At 41.5% G+C, this 19,486-nt stretch overlaps 1 protein-coding gene across 2 annotated transcripts in view; it reads left to right on the forward strand.

Annotated features, from left to right (window-relative positions):
* Nucleotides 1-19,486, forward strand: part of ASCC1 (activating signal cointegrator 1 complex subunit 1) — a 129,104-nt gene that overhangs the window by 53,409 nt on the left and 56,209 nt on the right. For both annotated transcript variants that reach the window (XM_070945284.1, XM_070945283.1), the window contains exons 6-8: nt 1,176-1,312; nt 10,206-10,325; nt 18,936-19,060. In XM_070945284.1, the coding sequence (XP_070801385.1) occupies nt 1,176-1,312; nt 10,206-10,325; nt 18,936-19,060 (382 nt within the window). The remainder of the gene's footprint in view (nt 1-1,175; nt 1,313-10,205; nt 10,326-18,935; nt 19,061-19,486) is intronic.

The raw sequence follows: 19,486 nt of genomic DNA on the forward strand, positions 1-19,486 counted from the left end.
TAGCCAATTAGGAGCTGAGACAGACTGGAGCCTGGGCGTGTCTTAGTCTGCAGCTTCTGAGTCTGTGCAGAGAATAGAAACTGAAACTGAAACTAGTGTGTGAACTTGTCTGCTCTTCTGAAATGAAACTAACTGTTCTCTCCTGCCTTGTGTTCTGCTGGTAACTTCTACCACGTTATAAGAATCAAATATTGGTATTGTAAATACTTCATCTGTTATTATGTATATAAAGAAGCTAATGAATCCAGCTGAATCAGTTTATCTGTGTGTGCTTCTGGATTTGATTTTTGCAAGAAACTCATGACACCTTGTAGGTCATCTAGTCCAACCTCTCGCCCAAGCAGGAGACCTTACACCATTTCTGACAGATGGCAGTCCAGTCTCTTCTTAACAGTTTCGAGTCTGCCATGAGAGGTAGCATTCCCAATTATCATGTATAAAAATGCATTTTTTTTACATTGCTCGGTAACAATTAAAAACAGTCTCCCAATAAGAACAGCCATTATAGAAAATAAATAAGGAAAAGGGTTTCTAATCTGCCTGCAGATTGTTTTTTGTGCCATTAAGGTCTGGAGAGCTTAGAGTCATGACTGCAGTCCCAGAATATAGAGCAGTGTTGCTCTTTGTACTATGTGTCTCATCTTTTTCAAGATGTGGTTATATGTTTTGAAAATTTCTCCATGGCAGAAGAATCTCAAAAAGGAGATATTACTTCTTTACAGTGCCAAGGAGCGTCCTATATCAAGCTTCTCTTATTTGAGGATCAAGACTTCATCATCATCATCATCAGAATTGGAAGCGACCTTGGAGGACAATCCCCTCCTCAAGCAGGAGCCCCTATACCATTTCACACAAATGGATGTCCAGTGTCATTTTAAAAGCCTCCAGTGATGGAGCATTCACAACTTCTGAAGGCAAAGCTGTTCCACTGGTTGATGGTTCTCACTGTCAGGAAATTTCTCCTTAGTTCTAGGTTGCTTCTCTCCTTGGTTAGTTTCTATCCGTTGCTTCTTGTCCTGCACTCAGGTGCTTTGGAAAATTCTGATGTTTCTGCGCTCCCCATACTTGCATCTCTCTTTGCTCAGTACAAGTTACAACTTCTTGTGTCCAATGAATGCATATGAAGTTTCTAATGTACACTTTTCTCACTTGAGGAATGCCTAATGTTTTTATAGGACTGTGGAGTCAGCAGTAGCCTTTTCCAGAACCCAGCAAAACTCCATCTGACTATTGGCACCCTGGTACTTCTGAATGAACAAGAAATCCAGAAAGCTCAGGAACTCCTGCAGAAGTGTAGAGAAGACCTTGTTGAGTAAGTAAAACAGAAGCTTGGTAGTAGAGGAAGCAGTCTTCCTCCTCCTCCTCCTCCTCCTCCTCCTCCTCCTCCTCCTCCTCCTCCTCCTCCTCTTCTTCTTCTCCTCCTCCTTCTCCTCCTCCTCCTCCTCTTCTTCTTCTTCTCCTCCTCCTCCTCCTTCTCCTCCTCCTCCTCCTCCTCCTCCTTCTCCTTCTTATTCTTCCATGTCTGTCACTGGACGTTGGCGATCATGTTGGCAATCCTATTTTTATCAACAGCCACATGAAAAACTTCTGCTGAGTTTTGTCCAAACCAGTCCCTTAGGTTTTGAAGCCATGATGTTCTTCTGCCTGGACCTCATTTGCCTTCAATGTTTTCCTGGAGGGTTAAGTGAAGGATGCTGTATTTTTCTGGGTGTCACATCACATGTCCAAAATATTCTAACTTTCACTTTTTAATGGCTTTGATGATTTCCCTTTGCTTTCCCAGGCGGCTTATCACCTCCTCATTCGTGATTTTGTTAACCCAGCTTATATGTAACAGCCGTCTGTAAATCCACATTTCAAATGATTCTCGTTTCTCCAAGTGGTTTTTCTGTCAGTTGCCTACATTTGTCCAAAGAGGAAGCACCTATGGAAAGAATAGAATTGAAAAAAGTATAGAATTGTAAGAAATTGTAGCAAACAGCTACAACTATTTAAAGACTAGGGACCAATTGTGTTTTGTTTATGACATCAGTCAACAGTCAAAGAATTCCTTTTGATTGATTGATTGATTGATTGATTGATTATGTGCCATCAAGTTGACGTTGATTTTAATGATAGTTTTTCTCCATGACAATCTGTCCCTATTCTAGTTCTTCAAGTTTTCCTATGGAAGAATCTTTCCTTTTCTTGCCATTTTATTATAAATCCTTGGCTACTTTTTTTTTCCTTGCAGTGATTTTGTGCATAAGCAAAGACTGATTTTATTCCATTGGAGTTTGTGAAAAATGTGATTACCTTCACACTTTGTTCTAGCAGAGTGTTTGGCAAATAATTCTTTTCGCCCCAGATGGTTGTATATCCCTGAGATTCATTTCTTGAAAAAGCTGTAGGCAAAGAGCATGTATAAGAAAGCAGGCCTCAAACAATAGATCAGTGAGTCTGAAGGGCAGAAGTTGTCATAAAACACTGCACAAAGGCATGTGGTTTGAGATGTACAATGATAGATAAAAATCCTCTCTCCCCCCTCCCCCTCCTTCAATGCAGTTGTGTTTGTAATATTTTTGCAAGAGCTTTTTGGTGCAGTGGTTTCCGAAACTAGAAATCACTGCACCAGAAAGCTCTTGCAAAAATTTAGGATACACCCCGAGTTTACAAATGAGCTCTTTTGTGATTAACTTATACTTAAAATTAGCAACAAAACTTCTGATGATACAAAATGCGGTGGTAAGAATGTGGGTGTGACTAAAGGCAAGTCAACTAAGTGTGTAAATGGAGTGTAGTGCAGATAGTCCTCAATTTAATGACCACAATTGAGCCCAAAATGTCTGTTGCTGAGTGAATTTTGTTAAGTGAATTTTGTTAAGTGAATTTTGCCCCATTGTACCACCTTTCCTACCCCAGTTATTAAGTGAACCACTGCAGTTGTTAAGTTAGTCCAGCGGTGGGCAATTGTGGCTCTTTTACAACCTGTGGACTTCAACTCCCAGAATTCCTGAGACAGCTGTTGAAGTCCACAGGTTGTAAAAGAGCCACAATTGCCCACCCCTGAGTTAGTCTAATGGTTCTTGAGCGAATCTGGCTTCCCCATTGACTTTGCTTGTCAGAAGGTCATTAAAGGGGATCACATGACCCCCGGACATGGCAACCATCATAAACATGAGTCTGTTGCCAAGCATCTGGCTTTTGATCACATGACCATGGGGATGCTGCCCTAAGTCATTTTTTTTTCCAGTGCCATTTTAACTTCGGACAGTGACTAAATGAATGGTTATATACGTTGAGGACTACCTGCATAGTGATTAAGAGATTGGTCTAGCATTCATGAAATCCACTCCCAGTCAGGGAAGTTCACTGGGAGACTGTGGGCGTGTCACTTTTTCACAACTCAACTCAAATCTATTTCACTAGATTTTTTTTGGGAAAAAAAAATGGAAGGAGGAAAATCCTTGAGGTCATGAGACTGACCCTGTCCTCATTGTCTCAGTCATGAACTAGATTCACTTGTTCAGAGAGGGAGCCTATGAACCATGTCTGGCTGAATTTCAGAAGACAAGTGTGATGACCCGGGACAAGGCACAAAGGTCACACAGCCAGCTGAGAGTTCAAACTCCCCTTTAATGCTCCAAATGTCCCCTCAAACCAGTGATGAAATTCAAATTTTTTTACCACCGATAGTGTGGGTGTGGCTTGGTGGACGTGGCAGGGGAAGGATATTGCAAAATCTCCATTCCCACCAGGGAAAGGATACTGCAAAATCCCCTTTCCCACCCCACTCCAAGGGAAGGATACTGAAAAATCCCCATTCCCTCCCCACTGCTGGGGGAAGGATATTGCAAAATCTCCATTCCCACCCCACTCCAGGGGAAGGATACTGCAAAATCCCCACTCCCTCCCCACTCCTGGAGGAAGGATATTGCAAAATCTCCATTCCCACCCCACTCTGGGGCCAGCCAGAGGTGGCATTTTCCGGTTCTCCGAACTACTCAAAATTTCCGCTACCAGTTCTTCAGAACCTGCTGGATTTCACCTCTGCCTTAAACGCTCCCACGTTCTTGGCAAGTCCCAGAGCAAAGCGCGCGCGCACGCATACACATCACAAACACACATACACACACACACACCAGCCTCTGGCTGCACCCAGTCCAGCAAAACAAAGGAACAAGGTACTGAGTCCACAAAGTCAGGGAGAAGCAAGCAGTCCTGCAAACTCCAAATGTCTGTACTGGCACATCAAACTCCACCAATTTTAGCATTTGTTCCCGACAAACGCCCCTTTCCATAGTGTCTCCTTAAATCTCAGTCCCCAGGTGTGCCTTGTGAAGAGGGGCGGGGTGATCTCCTCCCGAATCGTGATGTCGATCTGCACTTAAATGTAAATGTAAATGCACTGTTCTTGCCTTCTCTCCATGCTTGGGGATCAGGAGGGGGCGGTCCTTGCTCATCCCCTGAGCTCTGTTGCTCCTCATGTCCACTGTTTGCCCTCTCTCAGTCATCCTGACCCATTCCTCCCTGTTAACAATCCGTCCAAATCCTGAGGGGCCCTGGGCTGCCTCAGCCTGCTGCTCCCCACATTCCTCTGAAGCCAATGAAGCCTCCCCCTCGATCTCCGTTGGATCTAGCTCTGGTTCATCCTCCTCCACAGATTCCGGCTCCGATGGGGACATTACAACAAGGGAGAACATCTTAGTCTATTTGAGTAAACGTTAGATCAGGGGTGTCAAACTCAAGGCCCGGGGCCTGGATCCGGCCTGCAGGGTGCTTAGATATGGCCTGTGAGATGGCCCTAGAAACAGCGAAGGACTGGCCTGCAGTGCCTCTGCCAGCGAAAATGGAGCTCCATTTTCGCTGGCGGATGGTTGCAGGAGGCTGTCACAGCTGAAAATGGAGCTCACAAGGGCTGCATGCAACTCTCCTGAGCTCCATTTTCACTGGCAGAGGGTTGCAGGAGGCCATCACAACCGAAAACGGAGCTCAGGAGCCCATTTTCACTGGCAGAGCACTTGGGCAACCACAGGTACCCCTGACACAAGTGATGTCGAGCTGACCATGCCCACCCTGGCCATGCTCACTCCGGCTCCCTGAGGTCAAACAGAACCCTGATGCGGCCCTCAATGAAATCAAGTTTGACACCCCTGCCCTAGTGGTCTTGCAGAAGGATCTGGCTCAATAAATAGCATCTAAGTGTGGATGAGATAGCTGTAGCCTCAAGTATAAAACAAATGTGAGATTATCTCATTGTTGGAAGTAATGTCTGTTCTTCATAACCGTAAATAAGTTGTTACTTACATGCCATGAATCTTGATTACTTGATGAAGTCTTCTCTGCCCAGTCCCTAAATTTTGTTCTTTCGCCTTTGACGTTTGAAAAGATGCTCAGCCAGAGTTTGACTTTTGACTTCTGGATCAATTTACTAACTACTTAATCTAGGATTGCCATATCTGGACTGCAGAAACCCACATTACTACTAGGTGGCAGCAAAGAGTTAGTGGGTTCTTTGTATCATTGCTGCCATCTAATGACTATCTAGATTTATGCAGTCTAGGTTGTTCTCTGTGTTTTTCTGGTCACCAATAATCATTTTAGAATATATTACTGTGGGTTTGCCACTGCGAAACTCTAATCCTGATCTAAGACAAGATATTGGCTTAGTCTGATATGTCAATTTTTCCAGTGGTTGCTTATTCAGTAAACCATGATTAAAACAAGGAGTAGCTTAATGCAGTGTGTCATGGCAAGTCAGCCAGTGAGGTCTCGAGGGAGGACAGTTAATAACATAAAGCCTCTCAGGTCTGTAGCATTCTATCCTGAATGTCAGGATACTTCCATGCTGGCTCAGGAATTCTGGGAGTTGAAATCCACAGGTCATAAAGGGGCCATAACTTCCCATCCCTGCTGAATGTGGTACCAAGGGCTCCGTTCACTGAAGCCATCAAATGGGTCCTATAACAGCTAAGCCTAATTTTATATTTATGAGCTTAGTATGCTGGTTTCTACCCTTATTGATAATTCTGAGTTATTAGTCTACTCCTTGATGCGTCCGTGTTTGATAAATTGTACTTGCATTCTTTCCGTCTCGAATTAAACAAGAGGCACTCTAAATAATTATACACATATAATTAAACAGAAGCCACTCACAGCTTCCTAGATTCAGAGCAATGTCAGAGATACAATCCATAGTGACAGCGTTGGTAGCAATAACAAATTTGGTGCGTATATTAAGGCCAGCCAAAATATTAAGACTTATGACCTGCTTTGGTATCACAGGAGCCTTGTTTATTTGTTACTAGCTTAATTGAAATCAGCAGAGGATACCTTAATTTAACATGCATTCATTAGATTTTTATACCACATTTGTGGTGTAAAAACTTCAACCTTAGCATGCAAATGAGGAGATTAAAAAATTACAAATAAATGGCAGTGAATTAAAATTGTGTGTTTGTGTGTGTGAGAGAGAGATTTAAAAAAATAGAATGAAAAGAACATTCTGATAAGGAAGGCTAGCTAGGTGAAGAAATGCATATTTTATCTAAGTGCATCCTTAGGGAAGAGCATTACTAGAGCATAGATGCAGCCATAAAAAAGGAGGGTTATTTTGTGAGTAACCATGAGATGTTAATAAGCAAGCTGAACCACACGCAACTAGACCTGCTTGATGGCCTTAGCAAATGTGTAGGCCAGTAGACGTGAAGACCCATTGAAGAATTTCCTGACCTTGCTCCTATAAATTCCCATGGATTATTCAAGAGCCTATTAGATTTCATAATCCCCAGAGACAGGCTAATCTTAGTGGAGAAGATCGATACTGAGACCAAGTTTCACCAGATTAGGCTATGACTTTGACACTGGAATAACTTTAATGCTCACCCATCTACCCCCAGTTATCTGTTTGTGCTCTTCATCTCCCCAAAGATTAAATTAAGGATATAAATATAATCAGTGGTGAAATGTAAAATTTGTTACTACCAGTTCTGTGGGCGTGGCTTAGGGGGGTTAATGTGACTGGGTGGGCATGGCCAACTTTTTCATTTTACTTTTAAAAGCATTTTTTCTACAACCTCAAAGAGGTTGTACAAAAAATGCTTTTAAAAGCCTCTGACGATCCCAGCTGCATTGCCTGATCTTCAGAGGTTTTGCTTTGAAAAGCCTCTGAAGATCAGGCAACTCAGCTGGGATCGTCAGAGGCTTTTAAAAGTATTTTTTTCTACAACCCTTTCGGCCGAAGAGGTTGCAGAAAAAAATGCTTTTAGAAGCCTCTGACGATCCCAGCTGAGCTGCGCAATCATCAGAGGCTTTTTTATTTTTACTTTTAAAAGCATTTTTTTCGGCCAAAGAGGTTGTAGAAAAAGTGCTTTTAAAAGTAAAAAAAAAAAAGCCTCTGATGATCGCGCGGCTCAGCTGGGCATGGGGGGGGGCACAGGGAATTTTTGCTACCGGTTCTCCGAACCATCCACCGCCATCGCTACCGGATTGGGTGATCCGGTCCGAACCGGGAGCATTTCACCCCTGAATATAATCCTTTGAAATGGTCTCAGGGTTATTGTGGTAGCCATGACATGCGGAGATGTGCCTTGTGGCATAGTCTTAATATGAATTGATGATCACTTTTATGAAGTTCTCCAGGACTATTTTAGAAACCAGCTTGCTAAAATAAGCTGTTCACTCAACACCGCGTAAAAAATCCTCAGTTTGACTCTCTGGTAGATTTTTTAGTAAGTAGGATGGCATTTTGGTAGATTGCTACAAATCTTTCCCCCTGTCTGAAATCAGAGAGAATAACACTTCCAACCATATATTCTTTATTCCAGGGGTGTCAAACTCAAGGCCCGTGGGACGGATCTGTCCCGCGGGATGCTTAGATCTGGTCCATGGGGCCACCCTGGAAACAGTGGTGGACTGGCCTGTGGTGCCTCTACCAGCGAAAATGGAGCTTGCGAGGGCTGCACGTGGTCCTCCCAGGCTCTGTTTTCAGCTACGATGCCTCTTGCAGCCCTCTGCCAGTGAAAACAGAAACTCCGTTGCAGGAGTTGCAGGATGAGCTGGCCATGCACACCCTGGCCACGCCCACCCTGGCCACACCTACTACCCCCCCCCCTCCGAGGTCAAACTCAACCCTGATGCAGGCCTCAATGAAATCGACACCCCTACTCTATTCTTATAATATTCAGTTCTCCCAAACAGTTACCATCTTTATCACTAGTGAAATAACAACTTTACCCTTTTCTCAACTCAGGTGTATCACATGCTTTTCACACTCCTATACCAAAAGAGTGGAAATAAATAAAACACAAATATTACACCGCAAAGTTTGTCAGCTGCAATCGCTTTGGTTACACCAATTCTCTTAATTATGTGTTTTTGAAAAAAATCAGGGATCCAGCTCTCCTTTAGTCCGGGGGTGCAAGTGCAAGCGGTGGGCTGGTGCATGCACGCGCAGCTCCACTCATATCAGTTGCGGACCAGCATGCACACACATGCGCACCTGCCCGTCGCTTGCGCGGACTGGTTCCTCTCTCCCCTGCCATCCTGGGCCGCTGCTCTGGTCCGTGCCCCTTTGACTCCACTCTGCCAAGGCAGGATACCTCTCCTGTTATTTGAACTCCTAGCTACCCTGTTTCCCCCAAAATAAGACATCCCCTGATAATAAGCCCAATCGAGCTTTTGAGCGCATGGCAATAAGGCCAAGCGCTTATTTCAGGGTTCAAAAAAATATAAGACAGGGTCTTATTTTCGGGGAGACACAGTATTAACAAGTGAGGAGATGATATAGTTATAATGCAAAGCAACAACAGCCACAAGAACAATTATGTCTGCAGTACTGAAAAATCATTATTGCCATTATCTGCTAATGGAAAATAAATTGTAAGGGCCTAGCTGTGTGAATTTCACTATCTGTAGAACTACGATGGATTAAAAACCTCAACTTCTAACATTACAAAATGTTGGCCTTTCATTTTATATGAAAGATAGTATAATTCCTTGTATTATTTAACATTTCTTAATATTAATGCTGTGCAGTGTCTAAAAGCGATGCAGTAGCTGTCTGGGAGGTTTATAACCTAACAGCAGAATTCCATTTTTCAGCATGTAAATGCTGAACGAACAACTCTAAAAGCTACAGATATAGCCCAGGTAAAAGATTGCAGTGGCATTTGAGTGGCATGCCAAAGGTCACTGTGCCAAAAAAATAAATTTAATGTGATGCTCTTCATGAATATGACTACAGCAGCCCTTGAATACATGTCGAAGGATCATACCATAGTAATTCTAAGAGACTGTTATTACTATTTGTTATCACTAGTATTACACATAAATTAGAGCTATTTGAGTATCTGCTGGCACGGAAGGACAAAAAAGTGACTTCACAAGAAATATCCATCACTACAGGCAGTAACTCAACAATAGCAAAGACAAATTTAGGAACCGAGAATGGGGAACATTCATTCTGTATGTTATCTCTAAAATATCCACCAACAGTGCAGTTCATGCAAAATAAACTTTATACGGTATATGCATCTGGGGAACTAACAGCACTCAAATATATTAAACTAGCTGGACACCCGTGCTTCGCTACGAAACTTTGTGATCGGGCATGATAAATTGACACTTAAAGCCTGAAACTTAATGTAGAATGTGTAATTCCATAACATCACAGTGTGTTTATATAAGGCAACTGACAGTTGGAACAGAGGGGGAGGAGGAGTAGAATGTCCCAGCTTGCAGGCCGGATGTGTCATGCGCTGGCCACACCCACACCCAGTTTAGTGAAGGGGTAGCATCAGAGTGTGTTAATGTAAGGCAACTGGCAGTTGGGACAGAGTTCTTTTCAGGTGGGGAGGGGGAGTAGAATGTCTAGCTCTTTAACGTCAGAGCGGGTTAATATAATACTGTATATGAAATGCTAATGATCTAATGGTCATTTCGAAAAATCCTTTCTTAGTGAGCACCTAGAAGCCAAAAGGAACATATGTGGCAAATTTCAAGTTTGTAGGCTTTATGGTTCTGGAGATTTCGTGATTATGGCATGAGTGGTTTTTGTTTTTATATATAGAGATTGAACAGCAGCAGCAGGTTACATACAATCGGGCCAGTGATGCTTCTTATGTCTAACGCAGTTGAAGTAACAAAATACGTAGTTGCTAGCTAAAGTTCACAATGAACCTTTTGGTATGTTCACACACACCTCTTTATTTCTTGTTTCTAAATAGCTCAATTACTGAACGCAAACCGCTAACTGTGGAAATAAGAGGTATAGAGTACATGAACGATGACCCAGCCATGATTGATGTTCTGTATGCAAAAGTCCGCATGAAAGATGGCTCCAGAAGGTAAACTTTTCCCTTGTTTTCTCTATCGTCATTGATGTAACGATACTCCAAAATCCTCTCAACTTCTGAGTTTGATCGTATCTGTCAGGAAACCGTCCAAGAGATGAAACTTCTGTTGTTCTCTATCTAAAAAGAAGTCGATGCTAACTCTTTACCCTTAGATTCATAATGGGTCATACATATTACTGAAAAGAGAAAGACACCTTCCACTTGCGCAATTAATCAGAACAATTAATCAGTGGAACCGCTTGCCTCCAGAAGTTGTGGATGCTCCAACACTGGAAGTTTTTAAGAAGCGATTGGACAACCATTTGTCTGAAAATGGTATTGGGTTTCCTGCCTGAGCAGGAAATTGGACTAGAAGACCTCCAAGGACATTTCTAAGTCTGTTATTCTGTTCTGTTCTAATTGCTGTTTATTCTGAATGGTTTAAAAACCAGGAACTTAGTACTTTAAAAACGATAAAAGATTTCCATCCTCATAAGATTTAATTTTGGGGCCTAACTGGAAAAAAAAAAATATCTCTGTTTGGTCATGTTTGCATATAGTCCAGTTATTCCATGAGCATAAATGTTCTGGTTATTCCATGAGCCTAAATGTTCTGGTGTGCGCTTCTTCCTCTCTCTTATTTGGCTTGTTCTGCTCAACAAATAATGGAGGGAAGTTTCTATAACGTGCGAAAAGGGATTTCTAATTTCTCTCTCCAAAGGAGACAGAAATCAGAGTGGAAACTAATGATAAACAGTGACTTCTGACTTTGACATTAATGGCTAATAAACTAGATTCCTGGTTTGCATATCATGATAAAGCAGGGATCGGCAACCTTAAACACTCAAAGAGCCACAAAGGTCCTAACTGGAAGCCCCCCATTCAATTCTGGAGCCCATCGGAAGTCCAGTTCACCCCACCATAGAGTCTCCCCCTAGCGCGGGGTCCTTTTTCCTCTACCTGTCCTAACCAAAAGCCCTATCAATTGTGGAGCTGACGGGCGACAGGGAGCCTCAGCAGAGGGATGAAAGAGCCACATGTGGCTCCAGAGCTGCGGGTTGCTGACTCCTGTGATAAATAGAGCAAGAAGCTTCTATGATTGGTTTAGCCATTCTGTCTGAAAGAAGAGGCCAAGTAGATGTAACCAACATATCATGGCATTTATACCTAATCAAAATGCTGTTTAGCTATGAAGTGTAAGTGTAACCACTGCCTGTACCAGATACTATTTAATTACTCAGCTACCAACTTCATAACATTCTTTCTTTTGCAAAATTATGTTGCATGTTTTTTTAATTTCTTTACAAATGCAAAGTCTTTTAAGTATTATCTGGAAAGTCTTAAGTATTCTTTTCCAAATGTACATTAAATGTTTTTCTTCCTTTTCCTTTTCCTTTCAAATGTATCTGTAATTTTGCCCAAGGAAAAAAAATCAGAGTAAACAATGTAATCAGATTTTAGTACATCATTTTAAATTAAACTTTTGTTAAGATGAGAATTACCATATTTTACTATGCTTCAGTTTTCTGCCTTTGGGCTACTTGTGTGATGTTCATAAAAGATAAATTCTAATCAGGGTTGGAATTTACATTTTTAAAAAACTGACGTCCTTCGCATTAGCTCTCTTTCAATAGGGAGTAAGTAAACCCTGGACTCTCCAACTATATGCATTAGTTTATTAAATGTTGAGGCATACTCAGTGGATTGTTCCTCATGGTTTATTTCTGAAACCATAGGGGTAAATGCTATGCATTATTGCAAAAATCACTTCTTTTTTTCATACCTCGTAATTAAAACTCACCCATTTTATTTTGTGAGATGTACTTTTGATTTTTTGTTTCTCCTAAATACCCAGTTCCACAAAACAGAAGGGTACCATTTCCCGCCATCACCGATATTACTGGAAAACTTCTCTGATCTTTATTAAAGAAGGGGGGAAAGACAATGAGGAAAGTTACGATACAATGATTCCGATCCAGCAGGCCTCTCATTATAATTTAATTTGCTTTATTTCCTTGATTTTATGGTGTAATAAAGTATGGCTTTATTTGAGATATTTTTTTATTAATTGCTGAGGTATCATCCCACTTTTCATTAGGCAGGTCTAATTTCGACAATGTATCTGCAAAAAACAAGAGATTGAAATTGAACAGCTAGAAATTAACCATCAATAGCCTCACAGGGTCAACTCAATGCCATTGGGCTATTACATTAGCTCATCAAAAATATCAAGCAAATGGTGACTAGAGGGGAAGAACATGTCTGAGCGAGACCAAAAGGGTCAGGAGAGAAATCTATAACTGGAAAAGTGTGAACTATCCAGCAAATTACCTTCCTAATGGATTCCGCACAGATAATATATAAGATGGCATAGATATGTGTGTGTGAGAGAGAGTGAGTGTCTTTTGTTTTATTGGTTAGGGATAGAATAGGATAGGATAGGATAGGATAGGATAGAATAGAATAGAATAGAATAGAATAGAATAGAATAGAATAGAATAGAATAGAATAGAATAGAATAGAATAGAATAGAATAGAATAGAAAATAGAATAGAATAGAATTCTTTATTGGCCAAGTGTGATTGGACACACAAGGAATTTGTCTTTGGTGCATATGCTCTCAGTGAAGATAATAAGACAAGATACAGTCGTCAAGAATCATAAGGTAGAACACAATGATTATCATAGGGTACAAATAAGCAATCAGAAAACAATCAATATCAATATAAATCGTAAGGATACAGGCAACAAAGTTACAGTCATGCAGTCATAAGTGGGAGCAGATGGGTGATAGGAACGATGAGGAGACTGATAGTACTAGTAATGCAGCCTTATGTGAATAGTCTGACAGTGTTGAGGGAATTATTTGTTTAGCAGAGTGATGGCGTTCGGGAAAAAAATGTTCTTGTGTCTAGATGTCTTGGTGTGCAGTGCTCTATAGCATCGTTTTGAGGGTAGGAGTTGAAATAATTTATGTCCAGGATGCAAGGGGTCTGTAAATATTTTCACAGCCCTCTTTTTGACTCGTGCAATATACAGGTCCTCAATGGAAGGCAGGTTGGCAGCAATTGTTTTTTCTGCAGTTCTAATTATGCTCTGAAGTCGGTGTCTGTCTTGTTGGGTTGCAGAACCAAACCAGACAGTTATAGAGGTGTAGAACTGTGACCTGGATGACTGAGAATCTCCCCAAACATCTGCTTGATCTCTTCCCTAAAATTAATAATGTTTCAGACTCTGCCTAGGTAACATTTCTTGCACATTTCTGTCAAAGTCATCTCTGTTACTCTCTACTCTACACCTATCCAAGCATTACTCACTAGTGTTGGCTGGGACTTATTTTTGCCAGTACTCAGAAAGTAAGCTTGTTCAACGGAAGCGCTCTATGTTAATGGTGCTTCATTGTGGACTGCTCCTAACACAGACATTTCAAAAAATAATGCATAGCTTGTGGCACTCTCAGTTTTGTTTATCATTTATGGAGGTAATATTTGTTACACAGTGAGGAGTCTTTGTGCTCCAAATTGTGTCAAAGGCCAAGTCAGGAGACAGGTGTTATAATGTTGAGAGCAGAAGTCAATCGTCATGAGAGAGATTGTGCTAAAGGCAGGATATATTAAGCATGGAGTTTCTACTCATTCTACCATATATATTCAGAGGAACAAATGTCTGTTGTCTTCCTCTAACGGAAACATGTCTCAGGAAATTAAAGTGATCAAAGCACATTAGGACCAGCAAGGATAATTTAAAACCTTACTGGCACATCTTTCCCTCCAAGGATTCCCCAATAAATCATACGTGTGATAGGTTGCCAATGATCCTGGCTTGAACTTTCTGACAACTTTTAATCAGTCCAGCTGGGAAGCCTTTCTTTGTTTCTTACAGCCCAGTTTTGGGAAGACTAGTAGGAAAAACACTGTGGATATTTCCACCATTGGAATCAGGGGACCATAGGAAGTTTGTCTGAAGATAAGTGAAGTCTACGTAGGTAGCCGGAGCAGAGTTTTGAGGAAACAGCGCAGGAGAATTTCTAGTATCTTAGTCAATAAACCAACTAAACCTTTTTGAACACACATCAATTTTTTTTTTGTGAAGAAGCACCTACAAGAATTTGTATAAATAGACAAACAAACAAATTCCAGACTTAACAGAATAACAGAGTTGGAAGGGACCTTGGAGGTCTTCAACCTAGCCTAACCCTAGCCCTAACCCTATACCACTGTTGGCGAAACTTTTCAGCACTGAGTGCCAAAATGGGGGCAAGTGCACGCACGTGCGTCTGCCAGAAACCGGAAAAGCAGCCGCCCAGTGTGCATGCGCGTGCCAGGAAAATGATCTTCCGGGTTTCAGCGCGCGCCTGTGCACTGGCCACCTGGTCTTCTGGTTTCTGGCACGCATGTACATGCAAAGACCAGCTGGCCAGTGTGCATGCATGTGCCGGAAACCAGAAGATCATCTTCCCAGCGTGCGCATGCGTACCTGGCAGCTGCTCTTCCAGCTCCTACGCGCATAAAGACCAGCTGGCCGCCAGAACCCGGAAGAGCAATCGGCGACGCCTCGCATTCCCAGAGAGATGGCTCTGTGTGCCATTTCCGGCACATGTGCCATAGGTTTGCCATTACGACCCTATACCATTTCAGACAAATGGCTGTCCAATCTCTTCTTAAAAACTTCCAGTGTTGGAGCACCCACAACTTCTGGAAGCAACTTGTTCCGCTAATTAATTGTTCTAACTGTCAGGAAATTTTTCCTTAGTTCTAGGTTGCTTCTCTCCTTGATTAGTTTCCATCCATTGCTTTTTGTCCTGCCCTCGGGTGCTATAGAAAATATAGTAAACTGTGGAGAAGACTGGGTTAAAAAGAAATCATTCCAGTTTGGTATAGATATTGGGTAGAAATTTCCACAGAGCATTAAGGAGAGTAGTAATAAATGTTTTACCTCAAATAGGGATTAGTAGAGTTCTGCCTAGGGTGAAAACTCTTTATGCTACTTGAATTATTTATAACAATAATTTAACAAGCGTCTACAGAGCAAGCCAATTTTTCCTTATCCGTATATTTCAATCTTGTTTTGCGTTAATAGAATCCTTTTTAATCAGGTAATCTGAGATAACATCTTTAAACTTCTTTTTTTAGTAAACCACTATCCAAGGCAATAACAAAAACTTTTAAGAGCAGCAGCTACTGGGTTTTAGAAAATAAAAAGGGCTGTTGTTTCTAAACAGACTAGGAATTAGGGTTAATTTACTCTATTCTACTTGACAATAGCGGCATCTTCATATTGTAATGTAACTATGCCACCTTTTTCTCCCTAAAAAGATGTTAAATTTTCCAATTTAAAAAAAATAGAAAAAGAATGGGAAGATGTGGGAAACATTGCTATGGAAAGTGCCATGAAATGGATTTCCATGTGGGTTTTTGAAGCAAGCGGCTACCTTCCCACTGAAGTGGTACCTATTTGTCTACTCACATTTGCATGCTTTCAAACTGTTAGATTGGCAGGAGCTGGGGCAAGGATGGGCGCTCACCCCGTCGCATGGTGCTCAGGTCTTGAACCTGGACTGCCAACTTTTCAGTCGACAAGCCCAGTGTCTTAACTGCTGAACTACTGCACGACTCCGTGATGTCGTGCTGGCCACATGACTGCAGAAATGTCTTTGGTCAGTGCTGACACAATGGCCTTGAAACAGAGATGAGCACTGTCCCCTACAACGAGTAGTGAAGTAAAACCTTCAGAGACTCCTTTTAAAGTAAGACTACATCATAAAGTTGCAATGTATGGCTGTGAAAATTGGACCATAAGAAAGGCTGAACTCCAAAGAATTGAAGCCTTTGAACTATGGCGCTGGAGAAGACTCCTACGAGTTCCTTGGACTGCAAGGCGATCAAACCAGTCAGTCCTAGAAGAGATCAACCCTGACTGCTCTTTAGAAGGCCAGGTCCTGAAGATGAAACTCAAATACAAAAAAGATGAAATGGAAGAAAGGCATCACCGAACATGTTTAAATATACTAGGATAAAGAATGAATTATTAAAAATTGAAAGAGAATATATATGATTAAAAATGGAGAAAATAGAACTTGAGGGCGAAAGAAGATACTGTTTATATAAACAAGAATAGAAATATTAAGATTTGATTTAAAAATATGGAAAAAGAATACTTTGGCAGAAATTGTAACTAAGTAAAATATATTTGGATATGACAGGTTGTATATGATATGATATGATATGATATGGTCAATACTCTGTTTCATAAAATATGTGGGTGTGTGTCAGGGAAAAAAACCAGAAGCTAATAAAACTTGAGTCAAAAAAAAAGATGAAGCTCAAATACTTTGGCCACCTAATGAGAAGGAAGGACTCACTGGAGAAGAGCCTAATGCTGGGAAAGATTGAGGGCAAAAGAAGAAGAGGACGACAGAGAACGAGGTAGCTGGATGGAGTCACTGAAGCAATCGGCGTGAGCTTAAATGGACTCCAGAAGATGGTAGAGGACAGGAAGGCCTGGAGGAACATTGTCCATGAAGTCGCAATGGGTCGGACACAACTTTGCAACTAACAACAACAACATCATCATCATAAAACCGAATCAAGTATGGAATTAATGCAATCTAAATAAATTTATTTGTTCTGCATCATTTTGGTAACACCAGCACGATAAGATCATAGTAGGAGAAGCTACCAAGTTCTCGAGGATAAGTAAAGCATCAGCAGCACCCAATGCCGTATGCCATCAACCTTGTCTTGTTAGGGATGAGTAATCTGAAACATCCCTGTAGATTAAAAAAAGAACTCATTATTCAGAGGCCTTTTTCTTATGTCAGACAGGCGTTTTTATCAAGTTCTTGCTTTCCACATAGTAAAAATTGTATGTCAAACTATTTTTATTGGCCTATCAAAGGGGTTCCCCACTCCCACCCCTTCCTCCTTCTTCACAGAATGCAATTTTGTTCTGTTTCAGTGAAGGATGTGCTATCTAGGTTGCTCGTATTCTAAGCCCCGGTGATTGAAATGTGTTTCTGGTACTTTGGATTTATTCTAGTTTTTCCCCCAGTGTTAATCTTCCCCCTTGAAGAAGTAACAGGACACCAACAACGTACAGGCAGTCCTCGGCGTACGACCACAATGGAGCCCAAAATTTCTGTTGCTAAGTGAGAACATTTGTTAAGGGAGTTTTGCCCCATTTTTGCATCCTTTCTTGCCACAGTTGTTAAGTGGATCTGGCTTCCCCATTGACTTTGCTTGTCAGAAGGTCGCAAAAGGAGATCCCGCGATCCCGGGACACTGCATCCGTCATAAATATGAGTCAGTTGCCAAGCATCTGAATTTTGATCATGCGACCAAGGGGGATGCTGCAATGGTTGAAAATGTGAAAAACTGTCATAAGTCACGTTTTTTCCAGTGCTGTTGTAACTTTGAACGGTCACTAAACGAATTGTTACAAGTCAAGGACTACCTGTACTGTACTTGTGTTTTGAGAATAACTGCTTGGTAACAATTGTTTTAATTCTTCTCCAGAGTATGAACCTTCAGGTATCTGTTCCATAAATACACATAGTCCTCGACTTACAAGTTTATTCAGTGACCATTCACAGTTAAAACAGCAGTGAAAAATGTGACTTAAGATCAGTGGTGGGATTCAAATAATTTAACAACCGGTTCTCTGCCCTAATGATTTCTTCCAACAACCAGTTCACCAAACTGCTCAGAAGGTTAACAACCGGTTCTCCCAAAGTGGTGCAAATTGGCCGAATCCCACCACTGCTTACAACCGTTTTTCACCGTTACTACTACTACTATTCGCTGTGTCCCAAGGTCACGTGATCCCCTTTTGCGACCTCCTGGCATGCAAAGTCAATGGGGAAGCCAGGTTCCCTTAACAACCAGGCTACTCACTTATCAATGGCAATGGTTCACTTAACAACTGTGGCAAGGAATGTCGTAAAATAATAATAATAATAATAATAATAATAATAATAATAATAATAATAATAATAATAATAATAATAAAAGGGCTACCCCGCTATTTAGAAATTCTAAATTTGCCGGACTTGAACATTTTGACTCTACAAAAAACCACCTTACTCGGAACAGCTTACATCCTCCAACGATACCTTAACAGTTCCTAGGTCCTTGGTTAGGACTCGAGCTGCTGAGCTATTAACCAGCCTCAAAGGCTGTGAATCTCACTAAAGATTAACCAATAAATAATAATAATAATAATAATAATAATAATAATAATAATAATAATAATAATAATAATAATAATAATAATAATAATTTTATTTCTATACCGCCCTTCTCCCGAAGGACTCAGGGCGGTGTACAGCCTATTTAAAGACACAAGACAAAACAGCAGTTAAAAATTAAAATAATTAAATAGATTTGGCTCAATTTAAAACCCCAGAAATTTAAAATACCCCAATTTAAAATTATTATGTTGATAGGCCAGCCTGGCGGAACAACAGGGTCAAAATGGGCCAAAACTCACTTCACAGATATTTCCCTTAACAACAGAAAGAAATTTTGGGCTCAATGGTGGTCGTAACTCGAGGACTAACCTGTGCGAGTATTGAAAAAGGACTCACCTTACCTTTTTTTCTCAACTTCCTTTTCTCTTCCCTAGGCTTCAGCTCATAGCAGATAGACTGGTGGATCACTTTACGACCTCTGGGCTGATGAGAAAAGAATGGGATAGAGTGAAGCTCCATGCCACTGTTATGAACACGGTCTTTCGGAATGATCCTAACGGTGAGCCTCCATTAAGAACTTTTGAGAAATGTGAACCGCGGCTTTGATCCCTGAGTTTGCTATGACGGTTCTTAGCTTTGCTATTGCTTGCTTATTAGAGAGGGCGGGGGAGGGAGAGAGAGAGACAGAGACAAAGACCTTGAGGCTGGAGACAAGTTATTCATTGCCCGCTTAAGAAGGGATCCCTTCAGAAATGCTATTCAGCTGGTTCGGACCGGTTCACCCGAACCGGTAACAGAAATTGTGGGTGGGCCTGTCTACCCATCCCAGCTCTATGCCATCCTATTTAGGCACATTTTTGCGGCCTGGCGCATGCGCGGAAGGTTGAGCTCGTGTGGAAGGCAGGTGTATGCGGGAACTGGGGGGCCAGCAGGCACGAAGCGAGCGTGCGCGCACATGCTGCGAACCAGTAGTAGCCAGTGGTGG

Source organism: Pituophis catenifer, unplaced genomic scaffold (genome assembly GCF_029215685.1).
Source record: "Pituophis catenifer annectens isolate HBS135680 unplaced genomic scaffold, rPitCat1.0.hap2 SCAF_6, whole genome shotgun sequence".
Classification (NCBI taxonomy): Eukaryota; Metazoa; Chordata; class Lepidosauria; order Squamata; family Colubridae; genus Pituophis; species Pituophis catenifer.